Source organism: Callorhinus ursinus, unplaced genomic scaffold (assembly GCF_003265705.2).
Source record: "Callorhinus ursinus isolate GAN/ISIS: 27379988/994484 unplaced genomic scaffold, GSC_fseal_2.0 scaffold3, whole genome shotgun sequence".
Taxonomy (NCBI): domain Eukaryota; kingdom Metazoa; phylum Chordata; class Mammalia; order Carnivora; family Otariidae; genus Callorhinus; species Callorhinus ursinus.
Window position 1 is genome coordinate 92,660,829 of NW_027397065.1, and position 22,983 is coordinate 92,683,811.

The following is a 22,983-nucleotide window of genomic DNA, read 5'->3' on the forward strand; positions in this document are numbered from 1 at the left end:
CACCCAGGGCCACGGGGTGGCGGGGGGAACGGGCTCAGCCAGGCTTAGGGACGTCCGAATAGTCCCCAACACGTGGGGTCCTCCTGCGGTGGGATGGAGCGTGATGGGCTGACTCGGTGGACTCAGCCTGGGTCTCCTGTGGGAGCTCCTGGACCCGTGGACGCCCGGTGGATGCTTCCAGGACAGGCTGGGACTCCAGATGTGAAATTCCCACTTCCCGGGACACTGGTCTCACACAGGCCCAGATATGTGGGTCGCAGAGGCGTGGGTCCCAGTGGACACGCTCCCACTGACTCTATTGGGTGGGAGGGAAGGTGACAAAGGGGGAGGGAGGGCCTGGAGGGCAGGAGTGTGGCCCCCGGCCCAGCCAACCTGACCTCACCAGGGCACCACGGTCCCGAGCCCAAGGCCTGCCCACCACCTGCCCTTCGCAGGGACACACGCCATGCCCAGGGCTCTGCGGACACAGCCACTTGGCATCATGACTTCTCCAAAGAAAATCACCCCCGCACCAGAACCACAGTCCCTGAGAGGCCCTGAGCGACTGGGGCCCCACTGTTGGCTCATCCTTCTGCATTTAGACAACATTTATGCCAAGATTATGAAAGAGTGATTTATTTAGACAGGTACATGTTATGCCCACAAATCACGCATTTCCAACAACTTGCAAATATGCCAAGTCTGTGAAACCAGGTGCCCGTCAGGGAACAGAAAGACTCTGGATGTGCCCCCCTGGGCCACACCCGCCAGTCTCCTCCCCACGTGCCCGGGACGGTGTGGCGTATCCATGGGGGGCTGCTCAGTGTTCTCTTAGTGGGGCTGGGAAAGCTTTCAGAGGAGGGTGGAGGCTGGAGTGGGGTGGGACGGGGGGCCCGGGCAGGTGCATGTCATCATGGCCCTGCATGGTGGGCTGTGAGCCTCCTGCTGTTTCTGTAGGTCATGGCATCCATGACTGGCGGCATATGCGGACTGGACGTGCCAGTGTTTGAAAGTTCATCGTGGGGTTGCAGGGCTGAACTCTGTGTCACTGCAGGCCAGGAGGCAGTGAGTTGGGGCATCCGAATAGGGGGAACAGGGCTCCAGGATCCACCCTACACCCAGCTCCCCACCCCTGCCCCGCAGATGCTCAGAAAGTCCAGTTTAACGTAAACTTCCAGATTTTTCCATGGAGAGTGGACATGGACTCATTAAAATAACCACCCCATGTGCCAAGTGACTTTGGCCAAGATTGACTGTCAAATCCCAGTAAACAACCCTTCATCAGGGGGCGCTGAGTGGATGGGCTTCCGGATCCCTGCCATGCTCGGCACGCACGGATTGTCCTCGACCTTGGTGGATGTGGCCGAGTTACCCTATAACCCGCCTTTTCCAACACCTAGCTAAAAATTCATGCAGTGAATATGCCCTCTTAAGAAAACTCAAAGGGTGCTTTCTGCCTTAACTTAGGCTGAGCTGAGTTTTGTCTAACTGCTCATCTGCAGCAGCCAGAAGCAATGATTAATCGGGTTGGCTCTCACTGAGCTGGCACGCTGCCAAGGCCAGCAGGCAGGCAGCCAGGCCTCAGAGGGACTCCGCTGAGTCTTCCAGAGCTCACGGCCTAGGGGCTTGAGAAGGCCAGTCCTCCTCGGGGGCACCAGGGCCCCGACCTTACTGTGAGCTCCTGAGTCAAGGGTCGACAGCAAGGCGAAGGGCGAGTGGCCATCAGACTGGACTGAGGGGCCAAGGGAGCATCACGCTCCTGTCTCCCGCGGGCCAGGCTCCCCACTACGCGGCACCTGCAACTCGCCCTCTGCGCGTGCGGGCGGGGTGGGACCCAGGCCGCGGTGGCGACGTCCGTGACAAGGGCAAGCACCAGGGCGCTGGGGCTGCGTGGCCGACGTGTGTGCACAAATACACAGGCGCCCAACATGTCTATACAACACACACACACAGTACGGTCATGCACACACACATGTATGCACATGCCCACCGTGCATTCATGCACACATACACACACACTCAGACATGAGCACACACTCATGCCTCCATATGCTCACACACATACACACTCGCACATGTACACACACACACGTACACCGTTACGCACATGCACACACTCACGCATACACACGCACACACGCACACACTTGTGCGTGTGCGTGCACTCACATGCACACACGCACATACACACTTGTGCGCACGCACACTCACACATGTATACACACGTGTGCACTCAATGCACGCGCGCACACGTGCGTTCATGTATGTGCACACTCGCACGCGTACACTCACATGCACACACGCACAGGACACTTGTGCACGCACACACACTACACACATGCGTTCACGTATTTACACACTCGCACACATTCACATGCACCCTCACACGCACAAACACTTGTGCATGCGCACACTGCACACGCACACACATGCGTTCACGAATGTGCACACTCGCACACACTCACGTGTGCACACCCTGCACATGTATATACACATACACATGCCTGTGCTCACACAATATACACCACGCATGCACACACGCACACACTCACACGTATGGCCCAGATCCTCCCTGACACGCGCTGGGCCGGGCCGCTCAGGACTTCAGGTCCCCGTTGATGGAGGCCATGGACGGCCCGCTGACCAGCCCCTGGCGGTCCCCTGGCCTCTGGCAGCGGTCCCTGAGGAGCTTGTAGATGGCAAAGCCGGGGATGGCCAGGCAGGGCACCCCGGCCACAATGACGACCACAGCGTACACCCAGCCTGGGTAGGTGACCTTCTGGGATTTGGGAAATTCCTCCTGGGGAGAGAGCGGTGGTGAGCAGCTGTGTACGCAGCCTGCAGGGTCTCCCTTGGGCAGATGCCCCTCCCCTATGGGTCACCGCCTGGCCCTTGTGGGGGAGGGGAAGGGCACCCCAGGGTCCCCAGCCCCACAGGGAGCACAATGACCCACTGCCCCTCCGCTGCAGCCCCATGGCTCACATAGGCAGGGTCCCAGACGCTGTATATCAGCTCCTCATTGACCTTGACCACGAAGAAAAACAGGAAGATGACCAGCATGATCAGCGGGCTGATCACTCTCCACGTGACTTGCCAGAAGATGTTGGGCTTGTGGCCAATCATGAACTCGATGTCCCTGTTGAACCTGGACACAGGGCAGGAAGGAGGCCGTCACTGGGGGCGTCGATAGGCTTGTGATCCCGTCAAGGCAAAGGGTAGCTAGCCGTCCAACCCAGACAGACATCACCATCCACGGTGCCACAGCCCGGTCTCTCTCTGACCAGAGACCTGCCACCTCCAGAAGAGCCTGGTTTGCATCGGAAGCCGGCTTGGGACCCTCTGCCGCCCCATGGTGCCACCACCTGTGCTCTAGCCTGTCAACTCACCCCCGGGGACTCATGCAGAGCCAGGGTCCATGCTGCTGGGGGTGGAGGGCAGCCCAACCGGCAGCCCCATCCCAGCCTCCCTGGCAGATCTCCCCTCCCCCAAGGCTGGTGACCTCCCCAGGGCCCCACGGGGCAGCCTTGATCCCCTCAGCAGGAACCCCTGCCCTGTCCACACCCGGCCCTCACATCCGCTGCCTGCAACCCAGCCCTTAGGACTGCTCTGCCCCTCCTGGTCTGATGTTCCCATGGCTCGGGCCGCCCGCGTGGGATGCAATAGTTCTTCACCTCCTCGTCTTGGGTGACGACTTTTTTAAATCCCATGGTCAGACCAAGGGTCTGTACTTTCCTTCACGGTTGCTGTTTGCTCTCCTCCCACCCCTAAGACTGCACGGCCTGTGAGTGCTCATGTCTGCTGGGTCTGGAAGCTTCGGGAAGCTGGAGGGACCACCGCTCGGACAGCTCTGGTGGGCCCTGGTCCAGGACCCATCTCCTCTGCCCTCAGCCACGCAGGAGCCAGGCCCAGTGCGCGCTCGGCCCCAGGTCACAGCGTGCCTGTCCTGCCTGCCCTGAATGCCACCTGCTTACCCGTCAGGAGCCTCCTGCCGCAGCAGCCTCCTCCCTACCTGTCCACGCCATACACGTAGACGACCGCAAACATTTCACAGAAGGCGATGATGAGCAGCGGGATGGAGCCGGCATAGCTGTCCAGCAGGGAGAGCCAGTACTGGCCGGAGTTCAGGGTGAAGATGAAGGCGAGCAGGTACGTCCCCAGGCAGATGAGGCCTGCGGGACAGAGAGCACCGCCACTGCGGCTCGAGGCCCTGCACCTGCACCGTGGCCGCCCCCTGGGGGCTGTCCCTCACGGCCCCGGCCCCGCGTACCTGTGAGCAGCTCTTTGGGCCACTTTTTAGGGATGATGTTGAGGTCCTGCAGTGGCACGACCACGCCCTCCATGTTCCCAAACATGGACGACAGGCCGAGGCAGAAGAGCATGATGAAGAAGAGCACGGACCACAGCGGGGACACGGGCATCTTGGTGATGGCCTCCGTGAAGACGATGAAGGCCAGCCCGGTGCCCTCCACACCCTGCAGGGGTGGGGGCAGGGGCGTCACGGAGGCACGCTCCCTGAGGACCCCTCCCCATCCCTGTCCCTCCCCGGACAGCTCCCCACCCGCTGAGCCCCCTCATGCAAGCAGAAGTCTGATCTGAGCCATTTGAGGAGATAACCAGAACTCGTCCTTCAGGCCCAACTGTATTTTTTAAAAGCTGAACGGGTTTGATGACCAGGAAGTGGCTCCCACTGTCCAGCAGCAGTCAGGGCCCCGTGCAGACACCGTCTGCTCCCTGATGCTTCCTGAGTCGCTCGCCACACACTCGGCTTGGAATGTGGGGTGACCTCCACGAGGCCTGAGCGAGTGCCCTTGAGAGGATGCCAGAGCTGCGGCCAGTGGGCCCGGCGGGAGCGGCCACAGCAGGATGCGTGCTCCAACGGCTGGGCAGGTGCAGAAGCACAAGGGCTCCACGCGGGGCCCTAGCTGAGCCTGTAGCCCTGCGTCTGGCCTCACACGGGTCCGCGAGACCCCTGCTGCTGCCCCTCCCTCCTGGGTGTTTCCTGTAGGGCTGAGGGGCTACGTTAGGGGCCCTGGGCCCAGCGCTCCCTGCAAGACATCCGCCATTGTCCCCAGGACTCGCTCCCAAGTCAGGGGCCCCAAAGCCACCTCACAGCATTTGCACGAGTTCGGGGGAAAATGGGCTGCTGCCTTCCACACCCGAACTCCTCCCTGGGGGGCCAAGCGAGGAATTGGGGAGATTGTAGTGAACGGCGTCTGAGCACCCGCACAGAGGTGCGTCACGCGCCCGTGTGGACGGAGGGGGAGGGAGAGGTGAGCCGCAAGGTGACCAGGCGAGGCCAGCCAGCCTGGTGGCCTGGGCCAGGGCCGGTGTGGGGGGTCAGGACTCAGCGCCCCGGTGATGCTCGGCACCTGCACTGAGCACTGACTCCTCCATTAGCTCGCTTCCAGAAGAGAAGGAATTCAGAGTCTCTGCTGCCCTGGGACCACCCTGCCTCTCGTCCTGCACGTGTCGGGGGACAGAATGGGCGAGGGGGCCCTCTGGTCTGCTGGCTGTGCTCGGCCTCCACACACCTCGCCCCTGTAGGGCCTGTCACCACTGGGACACAGTGCCAGGCCCTGAAAATGTGGGACATGTCCCCGAATATTGCGTGCCTCCAAAGAAGAAAATTGCAAAATTAAAATTAGTAAATGTTGGCCCATAAATCACAACAGTGTGCAAACATCGCTCCTCATTACACTTGGCATTTAGAGACGTTCGTGCATCAGAGGACGGTTTGCAGCTATGTTGTCTTCTGCACTGTGACCGCCAAGAAATGTCAGCCAGCCCGGACAACGAGCCAGCAGAGTGCAGCGAGGTGGGGAGCCCGGTTAGGGTGACTCTGCATGTTTGTGGGAGGCATTCTAGTCCTCGTGGACATGGGGTGTTGGCCTGTTTCACAGCAGGCACTGCAGGAGGCCAGGCCCACCGTGGCCCTGGGTCCCTGCCTTGGCACCAGGCCCTGGACGCAGGCTCTGTGACTCCCAGGACCCCTGGCTCGCAGGGGAAGCTCGGCGCCCTCCTTCGACCCCACTCCCAGCTCCCGAATCACAGGAGCACCACCCAGAGGCCGGACCTCCGAGAGGAAGGTGTTCATGTCGCAGGTCTGGAAGTGCAGCTTTGCGAAGGCCTCAGGGCTGGTGGTGCTGAACCAAAGCTTCATCTCCTCGAAGTTCTCCTGCGTCACGTTGCCCTCGGGCAGGTCAAACCCGTTCATGAGCGTCAGGATGTTCCTGGAAAGACAGTGGGGCTGGCTGCAGGCCCGGTGGGCTCCCTGGAGGCGATGTGCAAGCTCCCAGGGCAGGCGGGCCACCTACATGTTCAAACAGTCATCAAAGCGCTCGGTGGCACGGAAACCGATGATGGAGTAGACCACGGTGGCCGCATACACGGACGTGAAGCCGTTGATGACAGACACGGTCACCGAGTCCTTCTCACAGTTGTTGCTGCCGTGAGAGGGCGTCGGGTCACCGCCTGCCGGGCACGCCCACCTGGCCCGAGTCAGCACCCAGCGAGGACAGCACGGGGCTCCCGAGGCTGAGCCACTGGCCCAGCGAGGAGGGTGCAGCCACGACGGGGGACAGCCGGCCCGTGGCCCACCCCTCTCTGCCCTTCCTGCCACCTCCCCAGGCCCCTGCAGCGCTGGCCCTGGAGACCCTCCCCGGGTCGTGAGGCATCTAGGAGGTGGCCGGGCGGCCAGGGCCCCCCATCCCCACCTGGACGCCTACAGCCCCCCAGCTCGGCGTGTCGAGAACACCGCCCCCGACCGCCCCACCCCCATCCGAGGCCAACATCCTTCTTCTGGATGCTTCCGGCGGCCGGCGGCAGAGTCAGATGACAAGCGTTGGTGAGGGTGAGCAAGGATCGGGCACTGCTGCCCGGCTGGGGGGACCTGAAATGGGGTGACCTCCCTGGAAAACACCCCCTCGAGCCCTTCACCCGGAGCAGCCCCGCCCCTGCGTGCACCGCGGGCAGTGAAGGCTCGTCTGCGCCGAAGCTCAGACACAAATGTTCGCAGTCGCCGGAGGGTGGAAACAGCTCATGTGTCCGTCGTGGGGCAGGCGGGCAAACACAGTGCGGCCCGTCCACGCCTGGGTATTGCTCGGCCGTGAAAGGCAGGATGTCCGACACAGGCTGCGGCAGGGGTGGCCATGAGGACCTCGTGCTCAGGGACAGGAGCCAGATGCAGAGGACGGCCCCCGGCCGTCCAGAGGAGGCGAGTCCGCCCAGAGAGGGAGCGGACGGGGGGCAGGGTGGGGCAGGGCCCGTGGGTGCGGGGCCCCTGGGGCGAGGGCGCGCTCTGGGCCTGGTGTCCGTGCTGCCACCACACAGGGAGCGTGGTTGCACCAGCCTCTGGTGTGCGCTGAGCGGGCCAACGGCCCCCGTGGGGAGCACCTGCTGTCAGGCCATCCTCGGCTGCCCCCTATCCTGCCCGGCACCATGGCCGGCGGGCGAGCCCAGCCTGGCCCCACGCCCTCCATGTCAGCTCATGCGGTTTGTCGTCTCTCTGCTGGACCATGGGTTCTAGCAACACGGTCCCGGCGCACCAGCTGGGGCACAAGCAGGTGCCCCATTATCGCTTGTGGAGATGAAGTGACACCAGCTATGTCTGTGGAGGCCCTGGGGGCCCTCGTGGTTTGGGCCCCTTTCACGTGGGTGCCCGTCCAGGGGCGGGCGCTCCTGGGGTCCTGGGTGCGCAGGCGTAATGGGGAGTGTGTGGGGGCATGAACACCAGGGCTCGCGATCGCTGGGGCGGAGGCGCCCAGGGGAGGCCAGGTCGTAAATGGGTCTCCCTGGGGGTCCCTCGCTCATGAAAGCCCACCCAAGGCATCAGCCCACCTCTTTGCACCCTGTGGCCACAGCCCCGCAGAGACCCCGGGTCAGTGGGGTCACCTGCACGCCTTCCTGCGTTCACCCACCCCTTGTGGTAGGGAGGCCGAGGCACAGGGCAGGCGTGGCGAAGGTCCCCCCACACTCACTGCACAGAGTTGTAGCTGGAGAAGGAGATGAGGCCCCCGAAGGCCAGCGAGAAGGAGTAGAAGACCTGAGCCCCGGCGTCCAGCCAGGTGACTGGGTTGGCCAGCTCCGTGACCTGCAGCCAGACAGGGACCCTCAGCTCTGCTCAAAAGGACTGGGGACTGGGACGCATGGCCCCTGGAGGTGGCAGCTGATGCGCAGCCCAGTGGTGGCCTCCCTCAGTCCACACGGCCACCGTCGAGCAGACAGGCCCTGCCTGCACGCCACAGGGGCCCAGGGGGGCCGTCCCCCAGCCTGGCCTCCCCTGTGCCATCTGGGCCCTGGGCCAACCTCCGGAGACTCACGTTGGGCGTGAAGAGGAACACGATGCCTTTGGTGGCTCCCTTCAGCGTCAGGCCGCGGATGAGGAAGATGGTTAGGACCACATAGGGCAGCGTTGAGGTGATGTACACGGCCTGTGGACAAGTGTGGGGCAAAGGGGCAGGTGGTGCCAGGCGGACAGGGAGACCCAGGCTCCCAAGGAGAAGGGGCAATAGTATAAGGCCCTGCCCCGCCCTCCCCACGAGCCCCCGGCCCCCGGGCTGCCGGCGGGGAGATGGGCCCCCGCTCTCCGCACCCGCCCTTCAGCCTGTAAACTGCGGTATCTTGCTCCTCCCAGTTAGAGATCACGCGTGCCCCTTGCCCGGGGCTTTTTGAGCTCGTGCGTAAGAGCGTCTGGGCAGCAGAGGCCCCTCCCAGACAGCGGGCCTGCGGGACCAGGCCCCTCACAGCTGCCGAGGGTGTGGCGGCTTGGGCACCCCCACCCCTGTGAGCACCTTCCCGGTGGTCTCGATGCCGCGGATGGTGCACACGTAGAGGACGCTCCAGGCACAGGTCAGGCAGAGCAGGATCCACCACTGGATAGAGCCAGAGTCACTGATCGAGGTGGAGATGTTGAGGGTCTCCCGGTACCAGAAATAGTCCACAGAGGAGCTGCGGGCACACTCCTCCACATAGCCTGGGGGCGGGCATTTGCACACACCAGAGCGCGTCACAGAGTGTGAGCCCCGGGCCCAAGCTGTGCTTTGGGATAGTGACAACAGGGGTGTCCATGCACACAAGCCTGCCTGTGCACACCTGCACACACACACATGCACACAAACATGCCCACACATGGTGTGCATTCACACACACATGTGCACATGCACGCAGACCCATGTGCACATGCACACACACGTACATGAACATGCTCACACACGGTGTGGATTCACACACGCACACACATGTGCACATGCACGCAGACCCATGGGCACATGCACACACACACGTACATGAACATGCCACACATGCGTGCATGCGCACAAACACATGCACATGCGTGTGCACACACCTGCACACATGACTTGCACATGTGTGTGTGCAGGCACACCCTCATGCACGTGCGATGTGGTGTGCACCCCAGGCCTCCACTGCCTGCCTTCTCCCTCTTGCCCCTGCTGCAGGCACACAAGAGACCCACAGGTGTAGCTGGGAGTCTGCTCTGCGCCAGGTGCTCTGCCATGCACCAGTCACAGGTCTCTATGTTTCCCTGGCTGGGGCCCACCCCGGGCAATGGTGTTCAAACTCACACGTTCTCATCCCTGTGGGTCCCAGGGTCCTGGGTGCCCTTCTAGACCAGCCTGACATCCTGCCATGGGGAAGCAGTCTAGTCCTGGAAGGCCCCCACCCCATCCCCAGAGACAGGGACCATGCCCCTGAATGGTCCCCAGGGCAGTGAGGGAGGCCATGGGGGTGGGCCCCTTCCTTTCCTGACCCTGAGGTACCCATCTTGCCAGCGCCAGCCCCAGCACATCTGGTGTGATCTGTGCAGCAAACCACACTGGCCACTGTCTGCTTGGTGGACCCACACTCACAACACAGGCCATTCACGTCCTGATGGGGCTGCACGCCCAGCGGCCCAGCCTAGCACTCAGCTCCATGCCCCCATGGGCCACAGCCCAGGGCCTGCTCTCCCCTTCCCTGGGGGCACCCCAGAAGGAGCAGATGGTGCAAGGCAGGAGCTCTCTGCAGACAGAGCCTCCGGGGGCTGAGTGGGAAGGGCCAGTGGGGAACAGGATGCTGGCCTGGAAATGTCAGGGAGCAGCTCTCAGGGAAGCCCCATACACACCCTGCTGGCGACCTGGAGCCCTGCTTCTGCTGCCTGCACCACGAGGCCAGGTGGGCGGGTCTCCCCCTTTCCTCCACAACAGCGGCCCCTCCTGAGAGGGAAGCCAGCATTTTTAAGGGCTCTTCTATTGCAATATGACTTTTTTTTTAATGCCCTGTGGGCTTAAATGTGCTCTGGTTTTTGCCAAAGCTGAGCTACAGCCCTCCGGAATTTGGAAAATCAGAGGGTGGCTCTTCGTGGACGGTCAGCCCGCATGGTCGAAGGCGAGCTCTCCCCAGAGCCGGTGGCGGTGCCCCCCACCGCACAACGGCGTCCCCAGGGCCTCACCTGTCTGGTTGGCATTGAGCGGGCACTCACTCCAGGGCAGAGGGTCCTGGAAGGAGTTGAAGAAGTACCACATGACCCAGGCGATGATGGTGTTGTAGTAGAGACCCACCATGAAGGACACGAACATGGACGCAATACCTGGGGGACCAGACCGTCACTGCTCAGGAGTGGGTGTCAGCGCTGGGGGAGGGGTCGGTGCTGGGGGAGGGGTCAATGCTGGAAGGAGGGGTCAGCGCTGGGGGAGGGGTCGGCGCTGGGGGAGGGGTCAGCGCTTGGAGGAGGGGTCTGTGCTGGGGGAGGGGTCAGCACTGGGGGGAGGGTCAGCGCTGGGGGGAGGGGTCGGCGCTGGGGGGAGGGGTCGGTGCTGGGAAGGAACCTCAAGCGTCAGCGCCCCTGTGGGTCAGTCTGGCCATTGCTGAGCCCTGATCTGGGCAGGGAGTAGGGACTCTACTCTCTCTGTGTGTCTATACCCTCCCATCCCCTGGGCGCCTGGGACTCAGGACGGCCTCTGCTGCCCGGCTGGTCCCTGGTGGCCGGGAGTGATGGGGTCTGGATGGGGTCTGCGGCCCACGGTTTCTGAGACCCTAAGGAAGGGTTTGCACAGGCCTGGGTGCCGAGTCCTGGGCCCCTCCCCTCCCTGAAATCAGGCGGAGAGAGCAGAGGGGGAAGGAGGGGTGTTTGCTGCGGAGCCTCGCTCTGGGCAGGGCTCCAGACGCTCACCTACGCCCTTCAGGGCTGGGTGGATGGAGCTCCAGACGCCCACGCTCCCCTTCCGCAGCCTCTGCCCAATGGCGAACTCCAGGTGCAGCAGGGGGATGCCCTCCAGGACCAGCAGGATGAGGAATGGAATCATAAACGCCCCTGCGTGGGGAGAAGGCAGCGATGAGGGCAGGGGACGGCTCACGGGGACTCCTTTGGGGACACAGGTGTTTGTGGAAAGCACCTGCAGAATGGTGGCACAAACACAAGCCTGGGACCTCACGGCCACAGGCGCCATTTCACACGGAGCCGCCTCGCACCGCCTCCCAGTGGTGGCGTCTGTCCACCGCACACCACAGCTCCTGGGAATGAGTAGAGGTGTCCCTGTGCTGGGCCGAGTGCGGGGAGGCAGGGCAGCCTCCACTCGAGGTGTGGAAGGGTCAGAGGGGATAGGTCCCGGGAGCCCAGGGTTCGGAGGCTGACCAGGAGGTCACGCACCAGGAGGGTCAGTCTGAGCCTTGGGAGGGCGCCCTGGACACGCGCGAGCACCAACCACACGCGCGGAAGCAGGGGCCGCCCCCGCGGCCGGGGGAGCCAGGCTTCACCGCCAGCGCGGGGTCACCAGGAACCCCTGGCGTCTCTCAAGCCCCCCTGGCTTCGGTGCAGGAGAGCAGGTCCAGAAGGGAACTTGTAAAGGCAACCAGTCGGGGCTCTGGGCCGCTCCTCGCCGGTGTGGGCACCAGGAAACCGGGGAGGCTCTCCGGGCACAGCCACAGCGTAGGCCAGCGCCCAGCGTGACCTAGCAGAGATCAGCATAGCCGCGGTCCCCACAGGCTGGAAGTCAGAGCCAGGACGCAGCTCTGCGCTGAGACCGGACACTTCCTGCTTCAGGACTGATGAGGGCCTCTGGGTCCCTGCCTGTAGCCCCGGGCGCTGGGCTCCCTGGACCCCCATGGGCCGAGCCCACTGACCGGGGATGTTTTCTTGCCGGGATGCCCCTCGGTCCCTGCTGACTGGGGCCCGGCGGGGGTGACGGTAGCTTCCCTTCCGCCCGGCCCGGGGTCCTGCCCCACGAGGGCCACGCAGCGCAGCCAAGCGGCAGGAGCATTTTGGCGCGGCCCCGGCCCCCTCGTCCTTTCTCCCCGTACTGTCCAGCCCCTGGCCCAGAGCCGCACCACCCCTCCCCCTCCGCTCCCGCCGCGCTCCCTCTGTTTGTCCTTCTGTCTGTGGGGTCCTCCTGTTGGGAGGGACAGGCCTCCGGCTGTGGGTCATCCTCGGTCTGCACGCGGGACTGCCCGAGTGGCCTCTCTCCCCACGCGGGGCTCCAGGGCCAGGCTCCTTCGGCTGCTGGGACTGCATCAGCGCTGAGGTCCAAGTTCCAGGAACTCAAGGGGTGTGGGCATGACAACCACAAAAAAGCAAATCCAAGGACGGGCACCAGGAGAGGAAAGGCCACCAGCCGGATCCCCCTGGGTGTGGGGGCACAACCTGGGGCCACTCAGAGCCCAGCAGGACCTGCTCACTGGGTCACTGTGTCCGTGAAGGTCAAGTTAAGATAAGGAAAGACTTGCCTCTCTAATGTCTCCTTAGGGGCTTGATTTGAAAATCTTTGAGCAAAATGACCAAGAAAACCAGTCTATTTGGCACAAGGTTTGTAAATGTCCTTCAATCCCATCCCCTTTCCTCATGATGCCACTCTCACCCACTGGTCTCCCTGCCCCTGCATCTCCAGCAGGAAACTCCTATTCATCCTCGGAGACCCCACTTGGAAAGCCCCTCCTCCAGGAAGCCTCTGCGGCCCCCTCTGCTCCCAGCACCCCTCCCTCACACGAGTTCCCCCGGGGCCAACAGGCCGGTGGATCCCTGTAAGTCAGGCTGGGCTTTCAGTGGGCACAGCCAGTGGGGGAGGGGGGTGGGAGACGAGGGGGGACACATGCCCACACCCCCCCCAAAGGGAGCCCTCTGTGTGCCCACGGTGTGGGGCCCGCCCACCCAGCACCCCCAGCCCAGGGCGGCGGGACCTCGGCCCCTCGTTCTTTCCAGGGATGAGCACGTTCTCAAGCAACACCAGGTGCTCTTTCCAGATGAAGCGCGGGGAATTCAGGGCTTTACTTCCTCCCGTGAGTAAAGGTGGAAGAAGCAGGGAAGGGCAGAGGAGGGAGGGCGGCCAGCAGGCACGGTGGTGCCTGGATGCGGTTCCAAAGGTCCCAGGAGACGGGCCTGGCTGTGCTGCCAGGGCGTGGGCACCGGTGGGCCGACAGGCGGGGGGCGGGGGGGCGGCCGGCGCCCGCAGGAGACAGACACGCTGGTGCAGAAACCGGGCAGGGAAACAGGGCGGGGTGCGCAGGCTTGGTGGCCGGCGGATACCGTGAGACTGTGAAGACTCATGGGAGGCTCGAGGGGTAATCACAGGCCTTCACAGGCACCCAGGACGGCTGGGTTGATTTGGTTTGTACTGATCATCCGAACTGGTCCAGGAAATGGGGTGTCGTGTCTCTGGGCTTGCAGACGGGATGAGGAGCGGACATGCTGGGGGGCCCGACCTCCCAGGACACTGCCTGTCTCCCCCAGGGGCCCACGGACCGGCGCGGCCCCTCCCACGCGTGCCTCTCCCCGTGTCCCTAAAGGCAGAGGAGGATGGCGGCTCACCCCACCCCCCACCCCCGGGGCCTTCTGGGCCTTCCCGCCTTCTGCCCTCAGCCCAGACCAGACCGACCCCATCGTGAGACACGCGTGCCCACAGGCTGGACAGCCATCTTGTGTGGCAACAAGGCCGCAGCCGCCCGCTCCGCCCTCCCTGGGTCTGGCCCACCTGCTGGCCTCCCTTCTAGAGGGTTGTCTGGTCTGGGGGGGCCCCAGTCAGCGCATGGAGGACCGCACGGTGCTGCCCCGATCGCAGCCGCTGCCAGGGAGTGCTAGGGCCAGAGAGGGCAGCCAGGGGCAGGAGCACCTTGGCCAGGGCCTAGAGGTCATGACCCCAGAAGGGGAGCCACCCTGTCCCACACTTCCGAGGGCCCTCCTCACCTGGGGCCTGCACCCTAGAGCCCATGTGCAGGCCCTCCAAGCCCAGGTGCGCCCCGAGTCGGCCCGGGAGGCAGAGCGGGCCCTGGACAGAGCGTGGGTGTGGAGGCTGGGGATCCCGCACCCAGGAGCACATCTCCCAGCAGCAAGGATGGGTCTGGGGGCCGGAAATGGAGACTCAAGCACGGTCCCCAGATCAAGGGCCTCCTGGTCAGAGTGGGGCTCATCGCCTGCGGGCTGGTGCGATCTAAGTGTGCAGGCCATGGCGGGCGGGCCCTCAGGAGCTTGCAAGGGGGGTGGCGGCGCAGGAAGGGCCTGGGAGGGGCAGCGCGGTCTCACCCAGGCCAAAGCCTGGAAGGACAGCGCTATTTGAGCTCACAGGGGAGGAATCCCCCGAAGCGAAGCCCACCCTGAGGTGTGCGTGAGGAGGGGAGCCCGTGCCCAGAGAGCCAGCGGCCATGGAGGTGCGGAGCATGGGAGAAGGGATGGAGAGACCCCGCAGAGGACTTCCAAAGGCCCTCTCTGCACCCCTCTAGCTCAGGATATGCCCCCGCCCGGCATCTCCTGCCTGGGACCACACCCAAGATTGCCTCCCAAAGCAGAACACTGGAAAGCTTTCCCTGTTCCCACCCTGTTCCCACCCCCACCCTATTTCCCATCCCGGAGCTGAGACCCCGTGCTTCGCTGCCAGCGTGGGAGCGGGGTGTGGGGACGTGGCTCCCAGGGGGTGATTCGGGGACAGTCCCCTCAGCCCACAGTGTCTGGGGGCAAGGTTGCCAGGCTGCCCCCATGGATTCAGAATGAGTGTGTGGCTGCACCCGAAAGCCCCCATTCCCCGGGGTGAATTCTCCGTGGGGGCCCCACAGCCCTCTGGGATTTACTTGGTAAACTGCTCTGGCCCGTTGCCTTGAAGACCTCCATGCCACTGTGAACACAGTTCTGGGCGTTCCCCTGGGGCCGGGGGCGTGCCACCCACCCTCCTCCCAGGGGACAAGCATCTGGCCTCCACCCACAAAGTGGGTGCATCCCTAGTGGCCCCTGGGCCCTGCACAGCCCTGGGGCGGCCCCTTTCCCCAGGCACCTGGCTTTGCCCACCCCGCAGTGGTGGGGGGGGAGTCCGCCCTGTGTTGAGCTCCCAGTTGGAACAGAGCAGGGGTAGATGCAGCAGGGAGATGCTAGGACCCTCCCCAAGGGCAGTCCCTGGGGGACATGTGACCAGGAACCCCCAGAAGGAAGGGGCGGCTGACATCAGGGACTCCATGTCTGGGGACCCTCCTCCCACTCCACTCCCCCCCAGCGCCATGGACCCAGCCTCCCAGAAGCGCAGGAGGGACCAGGGACTTGTAAGACACACCTTCCCAGACTCTGGGAAGCTCAAGCCCTGGGAAATTCAGGGCTGCTGAGGTTGACCCAGGAACAACCACTTCTGCTGTTCCTGACACTCTTATATCCTGAAGCCCAGGTGAGAGCCTGTAGGTCCTTCAGAGTTAGAATGAAAATAACCCCTACTAACTCACATCACCGGAGCACCTGCGTCCCCAGGGCAGCCAGCCAGCCAGCTCGCAGAGCCTGCCCCTGCCCCTGCCCCTGCCCCAGACCCATCCGCCTTTGCAAACCCAGCCCCAGTCTGCACACGGCTCCCAGGGCTGGGGGCCAAGACAGACAGAAGCCATGGACACAGGGGGGCCCCATCCCTGTAGCCCACAGGCACCGGGAGGGTGGGTGAGGGGGCAAGGCCATGAAGACACCGACCCAGAACCACTGGGGGGTCAGCAGGTGGAGGACAGGGGTGGCCTCGACCTGTGGAAGGAGACCCCTGGGCTCCCGGCAGGGCCCTCGGAGGCAGCATGACAGGTTGAGGCCAGGGTGCCCTTCTGCGGGTCACCTGCTCCTGCCCAGTGCCTTCCTCTGTCCATCCAGGAACGTGGTGCCCACCTCTGGGCTCAGGACACGGATGAAGCACAGGGAAGGCTGAGCGTGGGACCTCCATGGTGGACGTGAGGGTGGCTGGGCTCGCTGCCGCCATCCACACTCAGAGGAGGGGGCTCTGTCCGGAGGAGTGGCCGGCTCCTCTCGGACCCCCACACGCAGGTCGGGTGTGTTTTCCAAGAGCGGCGCAAGGCTCCCCACACTTGGACACTTGGACACGCCGGGTCAGGACCGTGGGCATCCCTCCCCGGCTGCCACGAGCCAGGAGCAGAGCACCACGTAGGGCCCTGGACCACTGGCCGCCCAGCCCCGGGTGCGAACGCAGAGGCTCATGGCGCTCCGAGCGAAGGCACGAGCGTGTGCCTGTCCGGCCCGCGGCCCTGGGGGCGCGGGGGCCCCGGGGGGTGGTGAGCTGCTCACAGCCAGGGCCCCGGCCTGCCGTCCGCCATCCCCTGTTCCCCAGCCCCGCGGCCTACCTCCGCCGTGGCTCTGGCACAGGTAGGGGAAGCGCCACACGTTGCCCAGGCCCACACAGAAGCCCACGCAGGTGAGCATGTATTGGGCCTTGTTGTCCCACTTGGGCCGGGAGCTGGCCTCCTGTGTCTCGATGGTCTCCAGCTGGCCCAGGGATGGGATCCGGTCCTCCAGGCCCGGGTTGGGCAGCACGAGCCTCACCATGGTGGTCGCTGGGCAGGTCCCTCCGGCAGAGGTAGGCCAGCAGCCAGAGGGTGAGTGGCCACGGGCCCAGAGCCCCAGCACTTTATAGGGAACCTTTGGCACCTTGCCCCAGGCACCTGGCGTCAGCAGATCTAGAGGTGAGTCCGCCCCAACTGTTAATGCCTTATCGGCAGAGGCGCCGCAGACCCTCTGAGGCAGCTCCACAGGCCCCGGCCAGCCCCTCCTGCTGCGCAAATGTGGATGTCTGCTGGCCCCCACCCCCAAGGGTGCTCCCAAGGCCGGACCCCCACCCCCGCTCTGATAGGCCTGCCTGGCTCTGCAGGACACTGCTCCTCCCCAGACCCTTGGAAACTCTGCTCGCTGCCACACCCCGTCCCCCCAGCCGCAGAAGATGGCCAGGAGCGGCCCTGTCTCCCCAGCTCTCTCTGCCAACGGGCTGGGTGCTGGGGCATCCCTGATCCCCGTCCCAGGCCAGGGACATGATCGGGAGCCTGGGCCCTGGGAGCAGCCCACTGCCCTGCTCACACCAAGTTTGGAGCTGCCTGGACCCCTCCTGGCCCTAAGCTCTAGGCTCTAAATCTCACCAGCATCTGGGTACCCAGAGCCACTGCAGACCTGGGGCCTCTAGACTGGGCCTAGGGGACCCAGACTGGCCTCCAGGGCACTCGAGCCCACAGGCTTCCCAGAGGCATCACCCGTCTGCCGCCCAGCCTCTCCCCAGGGCGGCAGGATTTCTGTTCTCGCACCCAGTGCCTTGCATGGGGCAGCCCCCCCAAGCTGGGTGGTGGGACCATGATGGGAAATGGGGTCCCCGCCCCCAGAACAGAGCGGTCAGGCAGGGAGATGCAGGGAAGCCAACGGCACACGCAGAGAGCAACGTGGCCTCCACCAGTGCCCTCAGGGCTGAGAAGGGCAGGGCATGGACGGGGGCCAGGATGGGGGCCCAGCCTCGCATCAAGGCTTAGGGGGGACGAGAAGAGAACCCCACCCGGGGCTTGACGTCTCAGCAGGGACTTTGGGGCAGAGACTGTGTGCAGGGAGCGGGGGGCTGCCCCTCCTTGCTCTGCCCCCGCGCCCCCACCGCATTCCTGAGACCGGCAATCCTGCTCAGCACCCCCCGCCCCCACCCCCAGCCGCTTTCCTCCGGCGACTGGGCCACACCCGCCCGCCCGCGGGACTTTCCCGGGCGACGCCCTTCACTGGGCTCCGCCAGCCCTCAGGGTCAGCGGTGCGCGAAGCCCTCGGGGCCACCTGGTCCGTCCCGGAGGGACGGCTCCGTCCTTGTGGTGACCTGCCCCGCCGGACAATAACGTCCCCAAGGCCGGGCGCTGTCTGCCCGACCCCGACCCCACCCCACGAGACCGGTTCACGCTGACATTTGAGGAACAATCCCGTGAGGATGGGTGAGGGCCACTCAGAGAGGGGTGAGTTCAGGAGCCCGACTTTGCCCCGAGGACAGGGGGACTGGGGAAGGGTGGAGGCCGGAAGGGAGGGGTCAGCTCAGAATTTAGGGGCATCTAGTTCCTGAGCTGAGAGTGCAGGGCAGGCGAGCAGAGGCCACTGCAGAGACAGAGACGGAGGAGGAGACACAGGAGAGAGGCGTCCCAGGCTGGCCCAGGCCCGGGGTGGGGACAGGGACAATCTGGAGACGGGGGGTGTCGCCTGGACCCGGGGGCCGGTGAGGGGGAGGAGTGAGGTGGGGCGCGGTCCCGGGCTCCGTCCTGGGTGTGTCCCGAGTGAGAGCCCCCCCCCAACGCAGGACGCAGACCCTCCATGTGGGGGAGGGTCCCTGCCCCGCTACAGGCCCTTCTGAGGGCTGTACCTGGGACTTCCTCTGGGTGGCTCTCTCTGGAAGCTTCCGCAGGAATCCAGACCTGGACTGCCTTCCCTGCAGCCCCCGAGCCCCCGAGCTGAGCCCAGCTCTTCGGGCTCTGAGGCCCAGCTTCCCTGTCTGTGAAACACCACCATGATCTGCAGCTCTGCGATTGCTTTCCGGGAAAGTACCCGGAAGGCCAAAAGGAGGCCGGGTGCCCAGGGCTGAGCCTGAGCAGACCAGGGTCTCGGCAATGGGGACAGGGGCTGCGGCAGGCCCCCAGGTTCCCTGGAGGCCCCAGACCTTGCTAGGGCCCCACAGCAAGGCAGTTCTTCCTCACAAGCCGGGGAGAGGGGTCCCAGCAGAGTGCTAACAAGGCTGGGTGCCCCTGTGATGTGCCGTGGTCTCTGAGGATGACCTCCAGGCCCTGCCTTCCTGGGGGGCAGATACGGGGTGCGGGGTGCGGGGCGCAGACATAGACAAGGCAGGAGGGCGGGCTCCACAGCCCCGTTGAGGTTGAGGGATCCTGTGCCCCTTCTCGCTCCGGCTCCTGCACATCAGCCCCTGCTTGTCTAGAGCAAAGGCCTTGGTGGCCGGGAGGTCCCACCTGACCCTGACCTTGTCCCCCCAACTCCAGCCCGAGGCCCCCCTGGTCACCCCTGAACCCCAGGCCCACATCTGCCCCAGGGCCTTTGCACTGCATGCGCCTCCTGCCTGTCTTCCGGCAGCACCCACCAGGCAGGTCCGCCACCTTCCAGTCGTGGCATGGACACCACATGGTGACCCCGGCCCTCCCAGCACCGCGGCTGGCCTCTCTGTCCACCTCTGATCCCCTAATTTCCTTTCCCTGTTTCATAGCATCATTTCCTTCTAACGTGCTGTGCAGTTTGTTATCTAATTGCTCATCTTCTGTCCTCGCACCACAGGTGAGATCCACAGGCAGGAATCTGTTTCTTGCTTACCAATCACGCCCAAGGCCCCAGAACTCTCAGCATCGACCCAGCGAAGGGTCCCCTCGGCGCCACCCCAAGATGGGCCTGTGCAGGGAGGCGGCCGGACACACACCTGGGGCTCCCCTCCCAGCTCCACTCGCCCAGGCAGCTCTCCAGGGACCATGCTCCAGGGTCTTCGTGACAGGTCACTTCCCTTCAGAAACGCCAGGTAGCTCAGGTGAAGAACAGATGAACGGACTCAATGAGCTTCTGCTTTTACTACAACTGTGATGGAAAATAGGACTGGGGCCACCGCCCCACCCCGTCCTGGGATCTGGGGCGGCACCAGGCCCGGATGCCTCCCTCCCAGCTGGACAGGCGATGGGGGCGCATCGTGAGCAGCTCCAGTTGTCCACCGCGGACGTGGGTCCTGGGGCCGGCGAGGACCCTGGAACGGAGTCCCCACCTGTGATGGTGGTGGCGCCCGGTCTCCCTCGCGACGGGCCTGGGGCCGGGGTCCACAGCCGCGTGCTCAGATCGCCCGTCTGCACCCACGATTGCCCGAGCAACAGTTCTTTAGAGAAATACGTGCTTAGTAAAGGAGAGTTTTCAGCTGTCGACTGCAGATAAGCGCTCACAGCTCTGATGGTTCCGCACGGTTTTACCGCTGACCCTGGGCAGCGCGGCCCTGACCTGCGCGGCTCCGCGGTGCGCGGAGTGTGTGATAGACGCGGGACTACGGGTGCACTTTCTCTTCCTTGTGATTGCCCCGGCATCTTCTTGCTGGCTGACTTTCTTGTAGGAATACCGTGTAGAATACAGCCCCATACAGCAGACGCCGTCATCGACTTCATGTCCTCAGTGCAGCTTCCGGTCAGCAGTGGGCGACTGTAGTTAAGTCAAAAGCTATAGGTGGGATTTCTACTGTGCGGGGACGGTGCCCCCAACCTCACGTTGTTCAAGGGTCACCTGAGTGTGCGTGTGTGTGCGAGTGACCCCTGCACACTCAGTCCCTGCTTGAAATTAAACTGTACATGATTTTTACTTAATACTGTATTTTGAGAATTTTCCTTTTACTAAATTTAAAATTTTAAACTACATTTGCCATTTTATTTATTTCATTTTTTATTACTTTTTATTAAATTTTTCTTTCAAATACCATTTTTGATGTGGAACATGAAAAGAAGTCAGTGTGTTGGGGATACCGTAATTTATTGTAGAAAATTTCCCTAATGCGGCTCATCTCTGCTGTTTTCCATCTTTCCTGTGACCAATGTATTTGTATGCACATCCGTTAGTGGTTTACAGGTTAATGAACTTCCATAAAGCAGGCACACAGAACATTCTAGAATCCCCCCGCGCCCCCTCCCAGGTGCTATCCGCCCTCCGCCAGAGGAACCACGTTGCAGATCTGAAACCATGCCGCACACGTCCGCACACAAGGGCCAGACGGTTGGCCCCTCTGCCCGCGTCCCAGGCTCAGTGGGGCTGGTCCCTCCCTTCCCACGGCGCGGCGTGGGGTGGGCTCCCAGCGGGCATGAAGTGCCCCCTGGCCTGCAGCCATTCTCTTGGGGGACGCGCCTGGTGTGTGCGGTTTTCATGAAAGTCAGTTCCTGCCTCCTGGCCGGCTCGCGTGCATGTCCCACCGGAGGGGATGCTCCTCTCCCTCCCCCTCGGCGTGTGGCCAGAGGGAGAGGCCTTGCTTTTCTTTGGCATTTCCCTGGCAGCCTGACGCGGAGCTCCGACCCTGCATTTACAGGCATCGGCTATCTTCCCTCAAAACACCCCTTCAAATGTCCCTCTCTACCAGATGCTGACCCTTCCTGTCAATCTGCAGGATGGCTTGGAAGATTCCGGAACACAGGCATCTTGCCCCACGCAGCTAGGCTGTCGCCGGCGTCGGCGACCAACAGCAGCTTCCTATCCTCACGCAGGCTCGGTCTGCCGCCAGGCCGCCAACATGCCCTCGCGTCTCCTTCTAGCAGCGTTAGACCACGAAGCTGCTCGCGTGTCGTCTGAGGACGCAGGACCGTTTGCTCCGAATGCTGCCTTCCCCACCGTCCTTGGGGCCGCTCTCCTCACGAAGCTGCTGTCCGTCCTTGGCCTCCCGTGCTGTTCCATCAGCCTCTTGAGGACGTGGGCTGCGGGCACGCGTCTCCCTTCTGTGGCTTCACGGCAGGTGTACCTGCTGGGGGTGTCCCTGCTTCGCTGTTCAGGCCCGCACACCCCCCACGGAGACGCGGGGGCTCTGCCTGCAGCGCCGGGAACCTGAGCGCCCAACCACACGGAGCTCCTCAGACAGCCAAGGGAGTAAACCCCTCCCTCCCAGGCCTTCTTTTCCTTGGGAGGTTCGAGAGTCGGGCTTTGGGTGGATCTAGTCCGATGCTGATTACTCTCGGCACCATCGTGATTGCAGTGGCTGTCATGGTCTCCCACATCGTGCCGCGCACCGGACGACAATTAGCTTTTGTGTCCTGGCCTTTTCTGTAACGTTTCACCCGAGATGTAACTATCACAATCTACGACGCGCCCTTTTTCTAGTGCATTCTTGGTGTTGAGCAGCCGACTTTAGAACATTTTCACCTCCCCAAAGAGTCCCTGCTCCTTTCAGGCGCGGACCCCGGCCCTGCCTTCAGGATCCTTCCTGTATTATCAATGAGTGTCAGCTTCATGAAATGCGTTTCTGCATTTTTGAGATGATTATAAACTGTTCTGATTACATAGCTTGACTTTTAAACGTGGAATGATCTCACATGCTTGAAGAATCCCAACTGTCCATCATGCACAATCGTTCCAACCCCTGGACTCGGTTCGGCACAGATTAATCTAGAGTTTTTACATCTCTTCCTTGACCATGTGAGTCAATCCACAGTCCGACTGCATCTAGGCCAGATGGCTGTGCGGGAATGAGGGGGCCGGGCGTGTGTCCCCAGCGCAGACATGGACCACAGGTTGCTCCATAGAAATGCTGAGCGTCGCGCCCACCAGCAGGAAGGAAAAGGCGCCCTCTCACGGCATGGTCACTGACAATGGACATTTTCACTTAAACATCTTTGCTAACTTCACAAGTTTAGACACATGTAGTTCACGTGAACCAGACAGCTTCTTGAAGCCTTTACAGAGTGGATTCGATCCTTAATCAGTGTTGGTGTTCTGTCTGTCAGGTTTTATTTCAACAGGGAACACAACCCCATTAAATTATTTTTTACACATTAGTCTTAGGAGAGGATGCCCCGCCTTTCAGATCAATGGAGAATGGGTGAGGTCTCTTCACGTGCTGGGCAGGGAGCCAAGATGAGGGGCCCTGCTCTGGGGATACCCCCTGGGGCACAGGACAACGCCCCGAAGCCTGGGGGCAACAGGCAGGGCATGGGGATTGGTTGTTAGTGACATACACCCAGATGCTGAAGTCCTCCCAGCCCACGAGCAGGTGAGGGTGGGCCCAGCGGGTGAGGGTGATCACAGGGGTGAGGGCGGGCCCAGCG

General features: G+C 63.2%; 1 protein-coding gene across 1 annotated transcript; it reads right to left on the minus strand.

Annotated features, from left to right (window-relative positions):
• Window positions 1–605: 605 nt before the first annotated feature.
• Window positions 606–16,788, minus strand: SLC6A19 (solute carrier family 6 member 19). The gene is made up of 12 exons (XM_025866696.2): window positions 16,552–16,788; window positions 11,147–11,287; window positions 10,427–10,564; window positions 8,769–8,950; window positions 8,298–8,408; window positions 7,956–8,068; window positions 6,294–6,422; window positions 6,053–6,209; window positions 4,247–4,451; window positions 3,989–4,148; window positions 2,962–3,124; window positions 606–2,779 (listed from the first exon to the last, which is right to left on the minus strand). The coding sequence occupies exons 1-12, from the start codon at window positions 16,751–16,753 to the stop codon at window positions 2,576–2,578; spliced, it is 1,905 nt and encodes a 634-aa protein (XP_025722481.1). The 5' UTR covers window positions 16,754–16,788; the 3' UTR covers window positions 606–2,575.
• Between the last annotated feature and the right edge of the window lie 6,195 nt (window positions 16,789–22,983).